Source organism: Haliotis asinina, chromosome 5, assembly GCF_037392515.1.
Source record: "Haliotis asinina isolate JCU_RB_2024 chromosome 5, JCU_Hal_asi_v2, whole genome shotgun sequence".
NCBI classification, from domain to species: domain Eukaryota; kingdom Metazoa; phylum Mollusca; class Gastropoda; order Lepetellida; family Haliotidae; genus Haliotis; species Haliotis asinina.
The window spans coordinates 12,379,012-12,399,564 of NC_090284.1; the positions used below are offsets into that span (position 1 = coordinate 12,379,012).

Below are 20,553 nucleotides of genomic sequence, written 5' to 3' on the forward strand. Positions count from 1 at the left end.
ACAACGTTGAAGTGTGACATCACTAGCGATGACCGATTTCTTTCAAAATGGCGGCACTGCTGACAAGGGTACATAGAAATTTGCGAGGACTTTTTCCTTGATTCAAGGATCTTTTATACATAAATGTGAGAATTAGTAATCCGAATTATTCTGACTATCTGTATATTGTTATATGTTTTTATCGTTCACATTGTAAATGACGGAAGAAGCCAGGAATGCCGATAAGTACACCGTTGTCGTTCTGCGTGATTTTGCGTCAGTCATGGCGTCACGCTGCACTAAAAGTTTGACAGTTTCTAATGAATTACCAAATGATTTCATTTGTAATGTACTAGTATCTATTTTTAATTTGCTATTTCTTGATACGATACTCTTCCCCTGAATATGTTAAGCGTATTGAGCCTTTGTAAGCAATGATTAGACTGCTGGATGTTGGAAAATTTCCGAAAATGCTACGCAGTGTAAAATTGGAATTTTTCGTTGTTTCCATTTCAAACAAGCGCTGTCTTTCGACCACAGCGTCCGTTTTCATACCAATTATCTTTCGTTTCGTTTTACCTACACAGTTGGTATTGGTGACAAAGACCATTTGTAACTTGAAACTAAGATGTGTGGGAAATGCAATGATGCATTTGTCGCAGCTGACTATAAAATATACGTGATGTTATAGGCGTCCCAATACCGGCCTTCTCGAAACGAGATTTTGTAAACACTAACCAATATGGCGGGAAGCGCACTTCGGCGTTCGTGTAAGTGTATTTTCGAAAACATCCCAACCGATTCTGGGTTCATTGGCGACGTTTCAGAATTATCATTACTGGTTACATTTCACATTTCAAAACATACTGCAAATAACGCTGTCAATCTCGATTTTGTAGTTTGAAAATGGCGACATTTGCGATGAAGCCTACTTTGAAAGGCAGTTTTAAGCACTTTAGCTTAGTCTGAGATAATAGTGGATGGTATCACGAAACAGGGAGTTTTCCGCAGAATTCAAAACTGTGTAGTATTTATATATGCGTGGTATATTTAGAATTTTATTGGACTTCCAAGTGAGGTATGTAGAGGAAGGACATATATGTCCCTGTGGCATCCAGGGCCGGGGTTAAGACAAACGTTACTAAAAAAACGGTTTGTGTTCGGGTTACATATCTTCTCTAGATCATTTTAATTACATCTGTGATTCTCTTAAAGCATACAAGGCAATATGACGGTCTCATTTCTACTACCAACGAAAGTTTAGATCAGTACATTCAGTTGAAGCTGACTTGTCATGCAACATTCCACGATTGCGTTGTGGGAATGTACACTTTGCAAACATGACCGTGTCTCTGTAAAGTTTTGAGTCGAGCTATGAGAGATTTTATCCTTCGGAAAACATAAACGTAATGTTTCCACCGCTGATGTTAGGTGTGTGATGCAACTGCAAACCGAGAAACGGGAAGCGAAGAAGCAGTTTACTGTGGGAGGCTGTACGAGGCGATGCCAACTGACATCCATCGTGACGTCGGTTACATTGTGACGTAATGCAAAAAAAAAGTTCGATTACGAGAGGGCAGTCTGGAATGGCGCATTGAGGTCAACACATTGTGACGTAATGCAAAAAGTGCACATTATCGCCTTTGATCTTTCACCAAAGCATCTTAGAAACCCCGAAGTGTTTATGCAGTCTTATACATATGATGGTTAAAATCATCAGCTACATAAATGGCCCTCTTGTCTCAGACAAGGCAGTTTTGCTTTCTTGGTTCGTCCACACTGAACGTATGAACTGTCTTTGAATTCTCAAGTGACACAGACACACCAGATACAAGTGAAAATTCGGTAACAGCGACGTTTTAACTCAGACGCTGTCAGGCTGATTTCCACCAGCTGTTCGTTTGTCTGTAATTCTGAACATCCAACCCTGTTCCAGCATTGGCCGTCTTAACCCTCTGTTATTCGAGTAGGAATAATATCAACATCCTGACTTCACAGATAAGCCTGACATGCCGGAGCTGCAATTAAGTTAATGAGCGGTGAAGATTGTCATCCATATTGAGAGGGACATTATGTTGCTGACCACGATGATTGAAAAGCGATGGCGGGCATGCTATGCACTAATGAATCTCCAACCGATGTGTGAAATGTGTAGAAATATAACTGAATCAAAGATATTAGATGAAATTATGAATCAAATATGCCCCTAAACACTTTCTATCACCCACATTACTTTTTCCACAATTGTTAATGGTTTCCATCTTGTGATGATTAGAGAACTGAGGAATATTATACGTGCGCTTTACAGTCCAAAAATAGCAATATCGGCGGGTTGACAATCGAGAAACAACCAGTAGACAACTGGAGCATTGCCACAAGGGTGCTTTTGTCCACAATCTAAGCGAAGACATTTCCTCAAATTTTACAGTTTCCATAGGCAGATCCAGACCCCCTTTGTCCTTAAATTTTGTAAAATTACCATTGAAACTCGGGTGAAAATGAACTGAGCACCCCACCTTTTCTCAATAGCATGCACCCCAGTTCTCACGATCTTAGTTGCATCGGAAAGATAAGTGTTTATAAACCTATCATAGGGGTTGCCCCTGTAATGCACTTTAAAAACGCAAATTATGTTGGTCAGATATAGGCTAACATCAAGTATCTGACATGAACAGAGAATAGATGATCATGAACACATTTATAAAATAAAATGAAAATGAGCCCAGAGACATTTGTTTTCATTTTCTGAAACTGTGGGAATCTAGATTTGCCACATGTGCAAGACTTATAGGGGCTTTATTGGATATATTTGTTTCGTGTCCTGTATGGCAGGCTACCTCAGGGTGTGAAGTGTGAGATGTGAAACACGCTGATAGCACAACCTGTAATCAAACTGACTGTTGACAACCCTGTCACTTGTCATGGACCAAACCGGAAATAGAGATGACAGATTGCCGGTGCACGCTTTTATACCCTATCTCAGCTGAGGCTATTTCTGTCTCTGACAATCCTGACATCATACACAAAGCCGCGTGTTTACTCTGTAAGATGTACGTCAGTTTGTATACAATATCTTTTGTGTTCAGTGTCGTAATTTAGCAGATATACGGTTGCACGCGCACGTCAACCAGTTGCCCGAACAACGCATCAGCACACGTGCACTTCCATTCATTTGTTTCAACATACGGAAGGAACAGCAGACGACAGTTTCAGATTGTTTTCAGGTAAATCCAACTTTTTTCAGTTGATTTGTGGGGTTGTCATATGAGAAAGCGCTGCCATAGGCATCTCGCTACAGCGTGTTTCTCCATACTGGTACTAATATATCTGTATGACAGCTTTGTTGTTAGCAACTTTGTCCTCACTAACTCTTAGCCCCTGAGTTGCTCATTGCTGGTGCATTCACTTATTCGTTCACATGATCAAGGCTCGATCGTCGTAAGGGAAGGGAAGTAAAAGACTGTGAATGCGTTTGAGAGATATATACCAGTTCGTCAAAACTCCCCGAGCATCTTTCAAATTTCATATTATCAGACACCAAACTAGACTAAGAGCTAGTCTCTGAAAATGAATATATTTTACTGAAAAAACGTTCATAGTGAAAAGTGGAAAAAAATAATGTCATGAAATGGAGCCCTGAGACTTTCTTCATTTTTTTTAAGCTAAGAAAATCTAGACTTGCCACATTTTCTAGACTTGCGTGGGCTTTCTTGGATATATATACTTCAAGGTCTGTACGACAGACTAACCCCAAACCTCTTCTCCATAGGCGGTCTTTCAGCTGTGTAAGCCTGTTTGTTTATCATTAGATCAGTCAAAATTTATACAAGTGAGAGTTTCTCACTTGATTCAATAACAACCATTTTGATGGGGGTATGAAGTTGTCCCAGACTTGGATGCAGTAAAACGTGTTTTCATTATTATGTTTAGTTCGTCTGTCACTAAAGTATTTAGTGTCGTCAGAGAAAGAAAGGAGGGTTCTTTTCACATTCCGCATTAATTTTGGATGAAGTAAATATGATTAATTCTGTTCGGTCTTTACAACAACACGAGCAGTGTTTGCCACACATATTAATATTTGTTTGCTCATCGATATTCCAGCTGTGTGACGGTGTCTGTAAATTATCGATTATGGACCAGGCAAACGTGTGATTGACATTATAAGCATGGATGTACGCTTATAATTTTATGATATGATGTAACACCTCCGCCAAGTCATCGAACCTGACGGCTGATGCTCATGATGTCAATCACTGGATTGTCTGGTACAGACTCGATCATTTACCGACCACCGCCATATTGCTGGAACATTGCCGGGTACGGCGTTAACAAAAAGCAAACTGCGATATAAAACACTTTAACTTTTCTCCCGAAAAGGATATTGACACTCATGGCCATCCTCACGTCGTCGCTTTTTGTTGAGGCTGAACTGTTTTGTTCCTTTGTTGCATCGATCTACACAACTGGAATACAATGACATGTGTCAACCAAGTCAGCCAGCCTAACCACCCGATCCCGTTAGTCGCCTCTTACGGCAAGCATGCGTTGCTGAAGACCAGTTCTAATCCAGGATTTCACGGGTCGGGGCTGAACTGAATCACCAGTGTTTCGTGATTTTGTTTTATTTGTTTAGTATACTGTACACAAATATAAATTATCCATGTCATACACAAGTAGGTTGTTTCCAGACACCTAAAGCTCAAAGTCGGTGAGGACTCTCTCCCATGTGTTTCTGGGACCAGAGATTTTGGTGTGCATGCAATACTGGACGGAGGCATGGCTGACGAGTGTGAACCTGTTTGTAAAGGTATGTATGTACATACGGCCCTCGCCAACAGCGAACACTTACTCACTTGACAGACACTTCATTTTCATCATGCATTACACATCAACATAATAAATAGTATATATTAACAGCTACCATGCAATAAAAATAGATGTAAAGTCTCAAGTTTTATATGAATCGGTAATGTCACAAACTATATATTTGTTTGTTATCTAGGTGGTGATGTATTCTAGCATTAAAAACCAGGGTTCAATTACCAACACTTCTTGAAAACTACCAATGCAGGAGTTCTTGTCACCAATTTAATGCCAATATTTTTAAAAAAAAAGAACTATGAAGTTCTATATCTATTTCATTTACATTTCTTTTAGATCTCTTCAGTTCACCTTCAGACGAGATCCAGGCACTCCGCCTGGTCCCAGGGATATGGGTGGTCATAGTGTGTCTATCTGTGTGTCTGCTACTGATGGTGCTCGTGTTTGCCTACTCAAAGAACGTCTGCTCAGTCACAGAACTGAAGATCTGTCCAAGCAGACGACACAAACGATATACGGATAACAGATATGCAAGCGACGATATAGATTTTGTGTGACATTTCGAATATTACCATGTTTGGACGACTATCACAACCAATATACTGTACCGTACAGTTCCGTAATTATACAGAATACACACACACACACACACCGATTTCGACTAGTAGCGTTTTGTGGAAGTGGGCCCTGGTCAGCCCGTCACCAGCTGGACATGACTGACCCTATGTAGCCCATGAGACTTCTCCGCGTGATGGAAGGCTGATCTACTGCCTCGCAGTCATTAAAATTCACTGCGTGAAATTCCCTTCCGTCCATCCTATATTTCCACACTGAATCTCCCATATCAAAGGGCATCACTGAAATCAGACCATATACACTGCAACGATATTTCGTCTGAAGATCTGATAATATTCAACAGAACGGTGCGTCATGTGGACTTTGTAGCCAGCAAATCAACTCCCAGGGTTTTAGTGAGACCTCTATACGACTGGGCGAAACTTTCAGAGCAACGTATACCACAAAAAAAGTATGGGAACACCCTTAAATTTGATGGTTATGTGTAAACGGGGTGAGTCTTCAATATGCACTATGCTGTTGTGTTGAATCATACCTGGTGCCGGTGTGTTTCAGCACCCGTCTAAGTAAACTTATCCTTAGTACTTTTCGTTACATTCCACTCAATGGTGGAGTGTAACGAAAAACACTGAGGCTAAGTTTACTTAGACTGGTTTCAGCACCCGTGTTTTTCGCAGTTTTTGACAAACTAAAACGAATATTGAATCAGTTGTATTTGCATTTGAGTATAAATGCCTTCACGCTTAAGTTTACAAATAGGTATCTAGTTTTAGGTTGTACCCATACTTTCTGTTGACCTAGGGCTACTTGAAAAATATTAGATGTTCCTCGGGCACATTTTTTTTTCAAAAGTGACGAGGGCGGTAGGACTTTTTTTATTCTTGATAGAAACAAAGTGATAAGGGAGGAACACATTTTTGTTTGTGTGTTTTTTCTTTCAGAGCTACAGTTTGAAACGTGTAGCACGTGTTAATGAGTTGTAGATTCAGTCACACTCGTTCTTATAGCAGAAAAATGGATGATTGGATCGCGGCAAAGTCAGAATTGTTATTTTTAAATGGCAATAAAAATGTTACGAGCAAATAAAAGTGACGCGCCGATGCCCAGGAAACATTTCACTTTTTATACCACTGTGGGGTGGTGCCTGCGTCGTCAGTGAGACTTGGTGGGGGACGCGGAGATCAGTAAAAAGAGGTTCTCTTTTGTTTTGTTTTCTTCTCGAAAACACCCCACAAATATTGCAGACATGAACTTACTGTCACGAGCAAATTTTGACAAATATCAACAAAAACAAACATTCAATTTCTATGTATTGCTTTTGTTCAAAGAAAGGTCCAAAGAACTGTGGAAATAGAAGATTTTATTTGAAATGGAATGTTCTTTGCCCATAGAGCAGACAAAACAACAATCAACCTCACAATATGTCTTGTTAAATACCACAACACTGGTTTTACCTGCATATATGCATCCTCACGAAAAGTTCCTTTTCTTTGTTTTCTTGGTTGCTATGTTTGGAATGATCAGTTGGTTGTTTTATGAATACTCAAGTGATCACTGGAATAGCCACATGTTTATGCTTGGAAAAGGCAGTTAATTATCTTTGGAATAGGCATGTGGTTATCCGTGGAATAGTCAGCGAGAAAGGACCAGGAATATTTGGTTGTTCCTTGTGGAAAAATTAGGGACTTAGTTGACGCCTTACTCGTAAGTTGTAATTTATGAAAAAGACCCCGACGATGTGAAATTACATCCCAACGAGGTAAATCCAAAATACACTCTATACTCTCCGTCCCATCCTGGATTGACGGTATATTTGAGGGTTTTCTTACTGAAAACAATATACATAAAATGACATTCAGCCTGTACACCTTTGCTATACTTACACTATACTGTACGCCATTCATACCTAATATCACTTATGTTAAATCACTACACTGTCAGTACTATCCTTCTTCTGATTATGCACACAAGCTGTCAATACATACTGTTGTGCCCAGCATTAGTTTTCGGAACAAGTGGCACAGTCTCTAAATGGTGACATAACCGACCATGCTGGGAGAAAGCGAAAGTCGGGAATACCTTAATGACTGAAATAGATATACATGTAGCTGCGCAGTTCACTCTTAACACTTTCTTTTCATTTAATCACTGATGTTTAGAAAGGAAATAGTCAGACATGTTTCCATGAACCTATTGAATCTGAATGCTTCACTTTACAATCTGACCTTATGGTCACATTTAACTTAGACAGGTTCCCAAGGTGGGAAGGGACCCATGTTGTGCTTAAATGGCCCTACTTGTAAGTTCAGAAAATGGCCTGCCGCCTTTTAAACGTGAAATATACGGAAATTACGAAAAAAAAACACTAGAATATTCCCTAGCGAGACCTGAAAGCTTCACTGCGATCATGTGGCTCTTCCTGGTGTAGATTGTATTGCGTGTAACCCCAAGGCATTTTTGGTAAAATAGTCACGACTATTTATAAATCTATTATTATCTACATGTAATGATTTGGCAACGTTCTATACATAGGTTTACTGTCACTAACCACATGCTCGTTTTCCTAAATGTATAGGACACCAGGGAGGAACGGACGCTACATATGTACCCGTGGTAAGCGTGTGATTTACAACTACTTTCTATTTTTGTTTTTAAATATTCAATTAATATAAGAACAGGATTTAAGTTCTTATTGTATTTTCATATTTTCCATTTTGTAACCTAACATAATTTATTAGTCATGTATATGCCTGTAATATCTTTATCTTTAAAACAGAATGCAAAACATTTACATGTTGATAATTTTTTTTCAAAAGAGACAAAAACAGTCTCGTACCCCTATATAATATTTTCGTATATTTTTTAAAATTTTGTTAATTGAGAAACATTTGCATACATGCCCCGTTGTCCCCGAAGATGGTTTAACATGCTATGGCCTGTATAGCAGGAAAGACACAGATACTTGTCTATTCTGCGTGAAATCTGCTGCTGTTATTCCCCATGGCACTCTCCAGTGTTAACCGTCCAGTGTGAAATATTTAGTGTACACAGTGCTGTTAGTGATGAGTGCGTGTTACTGTTTGAAGGTGCTGTTTACACATGAACTGACATAATGTAAAACAAATCGTAACGTTGAAATGCTTATTGTCATGAGCTCAAGAAATAATGAAACTACTCAACACAAACCTTACCCTAAACGCAGCTGTAGACAGGCACGGACTTTTCAGCAAAGTGATGCCTCATACTCGTGCTATTCATTTCCACGATGAAATTTTGTTGGTTTCGCCGAAATTCAATTTTCGAACCCGCCTACGCAGAAAAAAAATATTCACCCCAACCCTCATCTCCCACCCCATCTGGATCCGCCCATGATCAGTGTATTGTGAAGGTTCATTCCTATATAGATTTGTATGTAAGGTTGGTATGTGCGTCAGCCTAACACAACTTCCTACATGTGTTTCCAGTAGGAGGTAACTATGTATACATTGGTATCAATGCAGATTTGCGGGTCAGTGTGTTCACACAATATGGGGATATGGTGGTAAGAGAAGCGGATGTAAAATATGGCCATTAGCACCAGCTGTGACATTTGCCTGTCTAACATCAGTCTGAGGATGCAGGCTTTGTACCAGCAATAACATTCACTGTTCTCCATGTTCATTAAAGTTTGGGTGCATACATTAAAGGTTTTCATCTAAGCAGCGCACGCTATATGTCTTCAGCTTCAAAGTTTTTCATCATAATTCACGATATTCTAAATTCATCTTATCAGCTCCCTCCATTTCACCCATGCTTTGAATCCACTGCTAGATTGAAATTTGGTTAATCTAAAGTAAAAATTTGAATTTTCCAAGACAACAATCTTTTTCAAGACCCCAAATGTTTCCATGAAAATCAGTCATGAGCCTGTTTTAGCACTGTGATATTAACTGAATGGCAGTCTATGCGCCCTGCTGATTTTAACCTTCGGATGGTCATTCGTCGTGTCTCAGCAGTTAATACATACACTAACACCATGTCACTATGATTGTATGTAAATAAGGTAAGGGTAAAAGTAAGGGTATAGTCAAAGCGTCTGTAACAACAGTCTGATATCAGGGACGTCAATGACATATGACGTTACGAGCTGACTTTCGTGAACCGAGCGTCAATATCTTTAGTAGCTGTATATAGTCTCTTGCAGGGCACGTTCAACTCGAACCATCGACCGATAACACCTTTTGCATGATATTGATTATACAATAAATTAGTGTCCTCGACTCATGGAATAATAGCAGTCGCCATTTATGCAACAACGTCAGGTATATGATACCTACGCTGCTATAGGTAGCTATAGATGTATATATCTAGATCGATTTTCGGCTCTGGGTTTATGTTATTGTCACGGAGGAGAAAGGAGCACACGTCCTATGGTTGCAACTGCGTAGCAAAAGAAGTTTCAAGATGCCGTTCAGTTTGATGAAATTTTTTAAACTCCGCCAGGAGAAGGAGGACACTATGGCCGATCTCGATGCTGTGACCTCCAACATTGGGGAGATTGAAACGACTTCTTACAGACAATTGCAGACCGCGGATACACCTTCACCGCCAGCTGTGTCTGCTGTTCGCGAGGCTGGACTCAACAACACAGCCGCTAGGGATGAATTAAACAACTACGTTCCTATCAGGAGATCCAGTACAAAGAAACGGACTGTTCCATCCATTTTGAGAGAAGATGTGTTCAAAACAGATGTTAATACGAAAAATGAAACGACGCCGGTAGACGGCCATTTACAGCAAACACCGGCCACAGACAAAACAGACGACAGTCCACAGCAGTCACTGGACTCGAACAAAACAGACAGCGATTCACAGAAAACGCAAAGTGAGGACAAGACAGAAGACAAGCTAGAGAAATCTCCAAACACTGACAACGCTCAAAAGGTAGACCATAAAGAAAACGAAGGAAAGGTACGGAAGTCTAAAATTCCCAAGTCGGTGTCATTTTCAAAGAACCTTGTCCACGACAGCAGTGCAGGCGACAGCAAACGCAATGTTATCAGAAGGTCCAGCACACGAACGCGAACAATCCCAACTATTTTAAAAAGCGATTTTATGAAAGGCGAACAGAATGAAGAACAAGAAAATGCCAGGAAAACGTTCTATTTCGGCTTAAACGACAAGAAAGAAGACTCCAAGTTATCATGAGAACTGTGTTGGAAAATATGTTGGTTTAGTGTGGAAACCGGAGATGAAAGTGACGATCATGGCTACTAATCAATCGTGACTTCATATCAAGAGAGGCTGATCATTATAGAATTGTATGCTGAAGTATATTACGTGAGCTATGACACAAGATCCCCTTATACTGACAGTAGCTCAATGATTGAATAGTGGAGCAAAAGCTATGCAATGCGAGGGTACAGATGGTGGAGCAAAAGCTATGCAATGCGAGGGTACAGATGGTGGAGCAAAAGCTATGCAATGCGAGGGTACAGATGGTGTTTCTCGTTTGAGAGTTATTACAGAGGACGTTGACTGTGATGTGACTACATCATGGACTACACGTGCATAAAGACGTGTACAAGCTTCACGCTCCTTCTACCCGCCGATATAACCAGTTTACATAACTCAGGGTATTTTTCTTGTAACTGACATCGTACGTGAAGTGGAACTTCCCTTGTTGCCATAAATGTCTACACTTCTGATACAAGAACAAGAGTGTAGGTTGCGTCAGTCTGCCTTCTTGTTTAATAGGACTTGGTTATGAAAATTTCACTTGTGGTGTTTATGGGCCTAAAAACAATGAAACCCAGACCACATGTCTTGGACAGCAGCGACACTCACAGAATCCTAGACTGTTAAATCAGGACCAAGGTTGAACATGTGAACGTTGACCAGACAGGAAGTTCGGGACAATGGTGCTACATGTTGCCCTAGACAGCAAGTCGTTGATCTATGCGTTGACTGACCCGGTCCAGGACCATGGTGCTACATGTTGCCCTAGACAGCAAGTCGTTGATCTATGCGTTGACTGACCCGGTCCAGGACCATGGTGCTACATGTTGCCCTAGACAGCAAGTCGTTGATCTATGCGTTGACTGACCCGGTCCAGGACCATGGTGCTACATGTTGCCCTAGACAGCAAGTCGTTGATCTATGCGTTGACTGACCCGGTCCAGGACCATGGTGCTACATGTTGCCCTAGACAGCAAGTCGTTGATCTATGCGTTGACTGACCCGGTCCAGGACCATGGTGCTACACGCTGACCTGGTCCGAAGCTGTTGACCACAGAAGATGACAGAGACATGGTGTGATTGCCAGACAAGAAAGGGATGTTCATGTCATGATATAGTGTACCTGATTGTGAAAACATTATGTATAGCTCAAAGTGCCCGGATGATGATCGCCCTACGTCGGTTCGGACTATGGCATGATGAGCTGGTTTCGTGAAAGGTGCTTTTTATATACACCAGCAGATAAAGTCTTAACATTTCATGGACGAATGAAGAATCTTTTTTACATGAAAAGTCGCATTGATGAGATTCTGTTTATCTTTCTCTTGTCTCTAATGTTGTCAAAACACTTGTTGCGCCAAAACAATATTTTACACTATTGTATTAATGATAAGAATTATCCGGAACGTTACTGTAGATGCCCTATGTCCGATCATGACATTACCGCAGAATAGTACCACATCGCACCTGTTGTATTCGCATATTCAAATGTTAATGACGCAGACGGACAAGTTTTAACTATATCCTTCAATGGTGAATGTGTGTTCATTGATTGTGTGTTGATGTAATCTACTCATTGATGACATACAATCTGATCTTAATTGTAAATATATTTACGACCATTATTTTGTATTGTTTAATACCTAATCCGTTCAATAAAATGGGCATACAGCATGATCTCAGGGAAACATGTTTCAAATAGCTCAAGTAACCAAACCTTTTAATTAGTTGAAACAAACAGGGCAAATCAAAGTCTAATGGTAAGTGGCAAGGCTGACAAGTCAAAGCCTGACATATGATGACAAGTCCAAGCCCGATATTGGGTGACAAGTCAAAGCCTGATGTTGGGCGACAAGTCATAGCCTGATGTTGGGCGACAAGTCAAAGCCTGATGTTGGGTGACAAGTCAAAGTCTGATGTTGGGTGACAAGTCATAGCCTGATGTTGGGTGACAAGTCAAAGCCTGATGTTCGGCGACAAGTCATAGCCTGATGTTGGGCGACAAGTCATAGCCTGATGTTGGGCGACAAGTCAAAGCCTGATGTTGGGCGACAAGTCACAAAGCCTGATGTTAGGTGACAGGTCAAAGCCTGATGTTGGGTGACAATTTATAGCCTGATGTTGGGTGACAAGTCATAGCCTGATGTTGGGTGACAAGTCATAGCCTGGTGGTCAGTGTTGTGACCCATCTAATCAGCAATGGAAGTTTCCAAATGCACCAACCTTGCAAACTCTTTCTTTCATACAGAGTGAGTGAGTATGGTTTTACACCTTTTAAGCAATATTTCAGCAACATCACTGCATAGTGACACCATAAATAAGCACACCCGCCCACATCTACCCCTCTAACCCCCAAAATAAGTGTCACACATTGTACCCATGCACAAAACAAACCCAAATCATCATGAAGATATCTGAACAGGGTAATGTAATATAGTGTTAACTCATAACTACATATGCACCATTGACAACAAAACAATATGCAGACAATTTATTTTTTGATATGTCAAATCTGTTTAATAATTGAAATATCGCTCTTACAACAACAGACTACAGTAAGAATTAAATATCCCATGTGCACCCATAACAGAATTAAGGCAATATTTCAATGACATCACTTCAGCATAGGAAGTTGAAAAGTGATGACGTTCCTTTAGGTCCATCACCTTTTTTTAAGACCTTCAATACACAAAGCAACCTTAAGTCTCCTGTTACACTGTCATTGTGAACGGGAGTCATTCCATTCATGCAGTTTTGTTTACATGAGAAAAACACAAGGATTTTGCTTTTTGATCGGGAAAAATTATCATTTCTTGCTCTAATTCTTGAAAAGATATGACCAGCGTCCATGAAACCAAAAATATAATTGGTCTAGCCATATCCTGGAAATATACAACTTAAACTACTTGACCTTAGGAATTTCAGATCCATCCAATAGCTCCTGTTCATGAACCTACATGTATCTCCAGCCATCCTGAAGTTTACTTCTTCATAGAAATAAGCATGGTTATTGTGCTGGCAAACCAGGAATCGTGATCAGATCCTGGCACTGATAAGGAAGACAACTCTCTTTCTACAAATAGTGGGATAAAATCCCAAAATGTCAATGGTCTGCTTATAAGTTATATCACATATTGTATATGAGTATCATTCTCAGAACATCCACAAACTTCAACACATAAAGACAACATCTTCAAAATAAATCTCTGACATCAATGTATAAACATATAAACATATAAACATAAAAATTAGCTGTATTAATGTAGAGATATAAAGAAATTTTACAACTAAAGCAATATCCAAGTCAGTACCTATTGCCAGCTTCCACCTCCATATCACAGCACTGTATCACATACAGAGAACATTTGTTATAACAAACTCGAAAGGACAAATTTCTTCAGTCAAACATGGTTCACTACACACATTTCTACTAAAATATACTGCAGGAGGCCAGGACACTGTTCATGAAAGCCATAGGGCTACAATTGTAACTCTATGCTACAGTAAAGGGGGTATGATAATCGTAATGTAACGATAGCTTTGAGAAACAGGGCCCAGGACCCTTAAAGACTTTGTTACATCTGTCACTTCAATATATAAACATAGACTACTGTAAACATGGTGTTATCCACCATGGTATAAAACTCTGGACAAAATACCAAAAAATCCTTAGTCAGAGCACTGATATCAGGTCCCACAGAAGTTTTGTGTTCTGCATTTTGTTAAATGAACATTAAGGTTACTTTTTAGTGGAGTCATTGAGTTTGTTTTGAATGGCTATGAGGAGTATTTCAGTCATATCACAAAATGTCAACAAAGGTGGCGAAGCCTTAGTAATACGGGACAGACTTTCATCACTTCATAGATACCCCACAAACCCTGAATCCTAATCTGCCTTCAAATTCTGTTGAGGAGCTCCCATCAGGACAAAGTGGCATTATTTAAGCACTGAAATACATATTCAAGGGTGTACCTAAGGAATGCTGTCATATCTTTAGCAACTTGTTTTAAGTCAGAGTCCAGTAAGCTATTTTTATTGAATAACAAAAACAATCAACAATAATATCAATCAAATACAGGACTTAGAACCACTTTCAGGCCAGTACTCTGACACTAATTTGGCACATTTTAAACAAAAAACTGCTAAAAATATTGGCAAGGGTTTGTTTTGGTTGATATACAGAAATGAGTAAAATGTATTTATGAGTTATACTATGTATGTATGTTGTTCCATTCTTTCTGTGAATATACTATGGCTTTTAACTAAACACTAGAACTGTAAAGGAGAACCTTAGTTACATAAGCATACAGTTGACAGACATTAAATTATGTTGAAGTGTGATGCCGGGGACATGATGCCAACAACAGAACCTATTTTGCTGCAAAGAATAACAAAACCAACTTCAAAAGAGACTGTGAGCAAGTGTCACATGAAGCAGATATTAGCAACTAATAAGATAATATACTCATACAGACAGGGAGTCTAATATTGAGATGCTTTACCGCAGCTCAAGTGACTCTAAGAAAGTAACTCGTCCTGACTAAGTTTCCACCTGCCCTGATTTTTATGACATAATCATGATAGTGTAATTATGAAAGAATAAATCAACATGGCATTATCTAGGGACAATTATCTAGTACCAAGTAAGATAAGTAAGTAAGATACCATTCTTTGATTGCCCAAATTAAAAACTGACTTGCCCCTAGCATTGGGCGATGCGATTTTTTAACCCTGCAAGAGGGACCTTAGAAATTCTGTCAGAGGAATTATACACCATTATAAGTGTTTGGTCACATAGATTAAAATCATTTGATATGGAAACCTAGTTCTGGTGGACATAACCTTGGATAACTTGTATGTGAACACTGGATTGTGTACTAGGATGCTGAATTACCTCCCCTTGTCAACACAAGAACAGGCTGTTAAAATCCCTATATAGCATTTTAGACTAGTCTCTGAAATGAACATATTTTACTGAAAAAATGTTCATAGTGAAAAAAAAAATAATATAATGAAATGGAGCCCTGAGACTTTCTTCATTTTCATGAAGCTAAGGAAATCTAGACTTGCCACATTTTCTAGACTTGCGTGGGCTCTCTTGAATATATATACTTCAGGGTCTGTACGACAGACTAATAGCATTTAAACTTCCCGAATAATGTTTTCATACAGTGCAACCGAAAAATCTCAAAAACTATATATTCCCTGTATTATTGTTTGCACTGATACAATTAGATTTGATTGATTTTGTGTTTAGCTGCCAGATCGTAATAAAGATGAGAAAAAGAAATTATCACATTCAAAGATAGTGTCCTCTATCTTGACATTAGTTTAGCTAGATTAACCTTTCATATTAACACAGACTGGCCATGAGTGTTGTCATGTTTGAGAGGGACTAGTTACATATTTGTGAACAGATCTGCAATGTGACTTCCACCTGACTTTAAGTGTTGAAATTCAAAGGACGATCAGATACAATATGACAGTCTGCGTATGCCAGACAAGACAATGAGAAAGCAACCAGGCCAGGCTCTTCAATAAGCGATCACAAAATGTTCCACAAATAAAAAACATCTTGCATCATACTCACGCTCACTGCCTATGATCTGAGAGTTCATGATTGGGTTGAGTGAATGTCATTTTATCGACTCAGCAATATTCCAGGTAAAACTGCACATCCCTACATAGTCTGGTCAAGAAAACCCAGTCATTATCAGCAATGGTGCACTAATATACAGTTTATGAAATATTCATTTCACAGCCCAGTTTCACCTTAATTATGTTTCCTGACGGTATGGAGTAGGATTAGATAAACTTGTTTGTTTATAATCACAATTTCTTCATAATATGCCACATAGCAGGACTACAGTACTAGTTGAGCACTGACCCACTCAAAATTCATGTTCACCAGGTCACATGTTCATCTGGACCACAATATCCTCATATTGATCGCCTTTTACAACAAGCATGGGATGCTTGGGGCTTCTCTCCTGCCAACTCGACACTTACTCAGGGCTGACCTGAATACCATTGTCAGCAATGTTTAAGCTATGAGCACCCTGGTTTGCTCATAACAGGTGGCCAGGGTAACAACCCAGTGGCTGATAGTATGAGCAGGAGGCCACCTTCTGGTATATGTGATACATTCAACGAGCCCCGATTGAGAGTTGGTATCCCCATGTGGTCATTCATCCCCTCCATGTCCATTTTCAGCAGTCATTGCGACCACCTAACTCTCATTTTAGTCGCCTCTTACAACAAGCATGGGGTACTGGGAGTTTTATCTACCATGGAAAGTAAGCAGATCGTGAGTCTAATTTCCAGAATAGTCAGAGCCAGTCAACAGATGATCTCCAGCGTTGTGTCCTGTAACAAACAATTCCAAACATTATGTTCTTCCCAACATCAAAACAACATAACCACATTGATATCGTGATTATTTTGCCAGTTAATTTAAAGTCGGAAGTACAAATTATCTGGAGAAAATATAACAGACATTTTTCAGGTTGCTTAAAGAATCATCATAGGTTCAGCATTAACTCTAAAGTAACACAAATCACTAGCCATATTGTGTAAGTAATAATAAATCTCGAGTCATCCTCCAGTTGGTAAATAAAATTTAATGGTAGTTCTAAAACATTATCCCACACTGAGGCTCATCAGCACAACATGTCAGAAGTGAAGGTTGAGTTGTTTCAGGACCAGTTAAACAGTCATTTGGTAATATATTTGCGTAAAATGTTTGAAAAAACACATTACATCAGTTAAATATAAAGAAGGTTATGAACAGGTTGACAAATTTATCTGAATGCTATGCTGGCAGGATGCAAACAAGCCATTTCTCCACATAGTGTCCCTACCTATACACAGTTCCCCAAAGCCCATTTCAGGTGAGCTATCACTGGGCTGGGCAACAAGGGTCGTTTGCTGTTCAACATTGATGTGACTGGGAATGCGATGTTGACGTCTGAACCGCCTCCATAGGACCGCAAGTACTATGGCCACAACCACAACACTAGGTATGATGATGGACACAAGCATGGTGACATTCACTGGACTAGGTGCTGACGCAGAATGTTCAGGATGTCCACCTTGGGAGAACCCTACGTAGGACACAACCATAAGCATACATGCTATAAACAATAAGAGAGCATATGAGAGTTTGGAAACAATTTGAACATACTGCGTTCATAAGTCAGAACTATGTTAATGAGAGACGCGATGATGGCATATGATGCTATATGATATAATGTTTCTGTCTCGAAGGGAGAAACATGTGAACTCTCACGGCAACAGTGCAGGATGGTGTACCTGGACAGAATTTGTTGCAGTCTGAGTCAGGATCCTTCACAAAATTCCAGTAGCAGATGTCTTCGCATCCCTGGCACCTGCTTACTGCCTCGTCATAGTACTGACCACTTGGACAAACCTTCATCTGGGGACTGATTGCCGGCCCTTTGTGGAGGAATGGTTAGTTTGCGTGGTTTGAACCTGCAGTTGATGGTAAGACCTCAATATAAATATGTTGTTTGTTTATATGTTTACGATAACATTTAGAAATGTCAAACTACAGGTAATGGTTGTCTGCAAATAAATGGAACATGATAAACTTCAAAGACTTTATCAGTACCCACCCACCATGGTCATGGTATGATGACAAATCACTAAGACTGACCAACCAATACACAGTCTGGCATCATAAGCATGTTTCATTTATTACGACCGTCCTGGTCTTAACCATGGCGTTGCATTATTACATATAGATAGAGAGTTGATATTATCACATATTATTATGATAACGCAAGGAAAACACTGACATGAAGTAGATATTGAGAGTCGAAGATCTCAAAACTTATGTGCAGTGTCCATATACTGGTAGTACATCTACTGATTCGGGTTCATTTCAAGCTGGTATAATATTCCCAATACATACACTAATAGATACAAATGCGTGTGTGTGATAAACGTTTTAGTCTGAACCTGTAAATTAATAATAAAAGTCATAGTTACCTTGTGAATTTACTGCGCAAAAACCACTTAGTCTCGTGATAGCAAGGGACTTCCCCAGTGAAATCCCCACGAAAAATCCTCTCTGCTGTCTGACGGCAGTCATTGCTAGACAGACTTCTGCCACAAAGATACATATCCATGCTTACTACCGCAGATCGTGAAGCTGACAAAGATTGTTAAATGTTTGAGATTTACAGGTAACGTTCCCAAACCAAACCAAAAGTAAACTACATCCGATCATTTCATTCCGAACAACTCGCCTCTTTCCGGATTGCCGGAATGACACGATTATTTGCGAATGCTCCGTTGACTATACATTATATATGTTACGGCAACTTTTGACCAGGGAGCCTATGTATAGAGGTTGTAGAGTATCCCTGTTGAAAAATGTGACATATTGCCGATCTGATCTGATTTGCCAATGATGCTTGGTTTATACGTCCATAACTTCTTTCTTTCTTGTTGATCTTATTATTTGACAAAACTGGAAAGGTGTTTTAGAACGCTCTGTGACAGTTTTACACTTTATTTTTGAGGGCAATGTGACAGTGTCAGTTAACATTTCGTTGATGTCCATTCCATTCCCCACATGCAATAAGATATCTGGATCAATTATTAATGTAAACAAAAATGTCTTATTTTTTAAAAGGACAGGTGATGTTAACACGTACGTGTGTTGTGCACTTATGGGCTCCACACACGTGTTCACGCGATACTGTTGCGTTCTTTAACATGTTTTGGGAGGGAAGGCCACGGTGTATCATTTATTCTTTCATTCATTCACACATGTACTTCTTTCTTCTATTCTTTTTCTTTATTTCTTTCATTCATTCGCATAATTCTTGCTTACACACCTGAAGTTGCGCTGTGAACGAGCCAAGTCACTGTGTTCGTTGGAGCATACGTTAAAGTACAAATGGCAAGGAAAGCACGTGAGTGACCTATCCCTCTTGTACAGTATCCCCGGTTTGACTAACAACTAGTCATACTTGCTTGACAAGATACATGAATCCGTATCAAAACGTCGCTCCACCTGAAGAAAGTTGTTCATCCATAAAGTTTGTCCTTCTCTAGTCTCAGAAATGAAGATATTTCACAGCGGTTAGAAAACATAGTTAACAAAAAGTATAATAAAACTGAGCCCAAAAAACTTTCTTCATCGAGCTGTGGAAATCTAGACTTGCCACATTTTCTAGACTTGCTCGGACATTCTTGGAAATGTTTACTTCAGGAACTGACAGTCTACGGAACCACGTGAGTCATGATGAGTGGTAGTAGTGCCAGTACGAAACCCTCCATGTGAAGGCCTACGTGCATTTCTTTGAACAAACGCTCATAGATATTGTCTGTGCCTGAATTTTACAATCCATTACACATTGGTTTCATTTTATATTCAAAACTGATGACCCCCCTACTTCACCTGAACAGAATGTGCGACACACTAATTTACTAACTCCTCCTCATATTCCTGTTGCGTAGTTTGGTATTCTGATGCATTCTGTCCTTTTGATTGTCTGGTCCAGACCGCTGTCACTTTGGAAAAGTATTTCACTCTAATCACATCAATTTTGCCTCATATATGAAATGAAAGACTAGTGAGACAGGTTGCTGATGAAGTGTTGATTAGCATAAAAACCATACCTTTTCATTACCACAACAAAGTCACTTTCATCGCAGGAGAGATTACAGTTAGATGATGGCAGTCTCCATCTGAGAGGAAACCCTGATTCAACTTGTTGCCGTATACCAGGGAGACTCTATCTCTAATGTTGCAGATGATCCCTGCATATACTAAAGTCACTGGTAGGTGGTTACAGTGAGAGTGGAGTCTGTGATTTTTGTGACAGAAATTTTGAGGTATGTCACAGTCTTCGTGATTTTAGTATCAGCAAGGGATAGGTATGGTAATAACTGGCCTGTATACCTAGGAAATTAATATTATAAGAGAG

General features: G+C 39.6%; 1 protein-coding gene and 1 long non-coding RNA gene across 3 annotated transcripts; one reads left to right on the plus strand and one right to left on the minus strand.

Moving 5' to 3' along the window:
- Positions 1 to 2,918: 2,918 nt before the first annotated feature.
- Positions 2,919 to 6,487, plus strand: LOC137284224 (uncharacterized). Its single transcript, XR_010956887.1, has 3 exons — positions 2,919 to 3,203; positions 4,668 to 4,786; positions 5,137 to 6,487. It is a non-coding gene; the product is annotated as an uncharacterized lncRNA (long non-coding RNA).
- A 6,583-nt stretch (positions 6,488 to 13,070) lies between these two features.
- LOC137284894 (uncharacterized) lies at positions 13,071 to 18,890 on the minus strand. Of its 2 annotated transcripts, XM_067816924.1 has the most exons (4): positions 18,605 to 18,890; positions 17,906 to 18,085; positions 17,455 to 17,697; positions 13,071 to 16,960 (listed from the first exon to the last, which is right to left on the minus strand). In XM_067816924.1, the coding sequence occupies exons 2-4, from the start codon at positions 18,027 to 18,029 to the stop codon at positions 16,908 to 16,910; spliced, it is 420 nt and encodes a 139-aa protein (XP_067673025.1). In that variant the 5' UTR covers positions 18,030 to 18,085; positions 18,605 to 18,890; the 3' UTR covers positions 13,071 to 16,907. The 2 variants fall into 2 exon arrangements, with proteins under 2 accessions (XP_067673025.1, XP_067673026.1); XM_067816925.1 differs by lacking the exon at positions 18,605 to 18,890 and having other exon boundaries at positions 16,816 to 16,960; positions 17,906 to 18,109.
- Between the last annotated feature and the right edge of the window lie 1,663 nt (positions 18,891 to 20,553).

Bases quoted from the DNA above. Each gene is read 5' to 3' on its own strand.
- LOC137284894 (XM_067816924.1), bottom strand. From the start codon at position 18,029: ATGAAGGTTTGTCCAAGTGGTCAGTACTATGACGAGGCAGTAAGCAGG. The intron at 17,698-17,905 runs GTACACCATCCT...TGTCCTACGTAG, and splicing joins CTGCAACAAATTCTGTCCAG to GGTTCTCCCAAGGTGGACAT. The intron at 16,961-17,454 runs GTAGGGACACTA...TGTTTGTTACAG, and splicing joins CTTTGGGGAACTGTGTATAG to GACACAACGCTGGAGATCAT.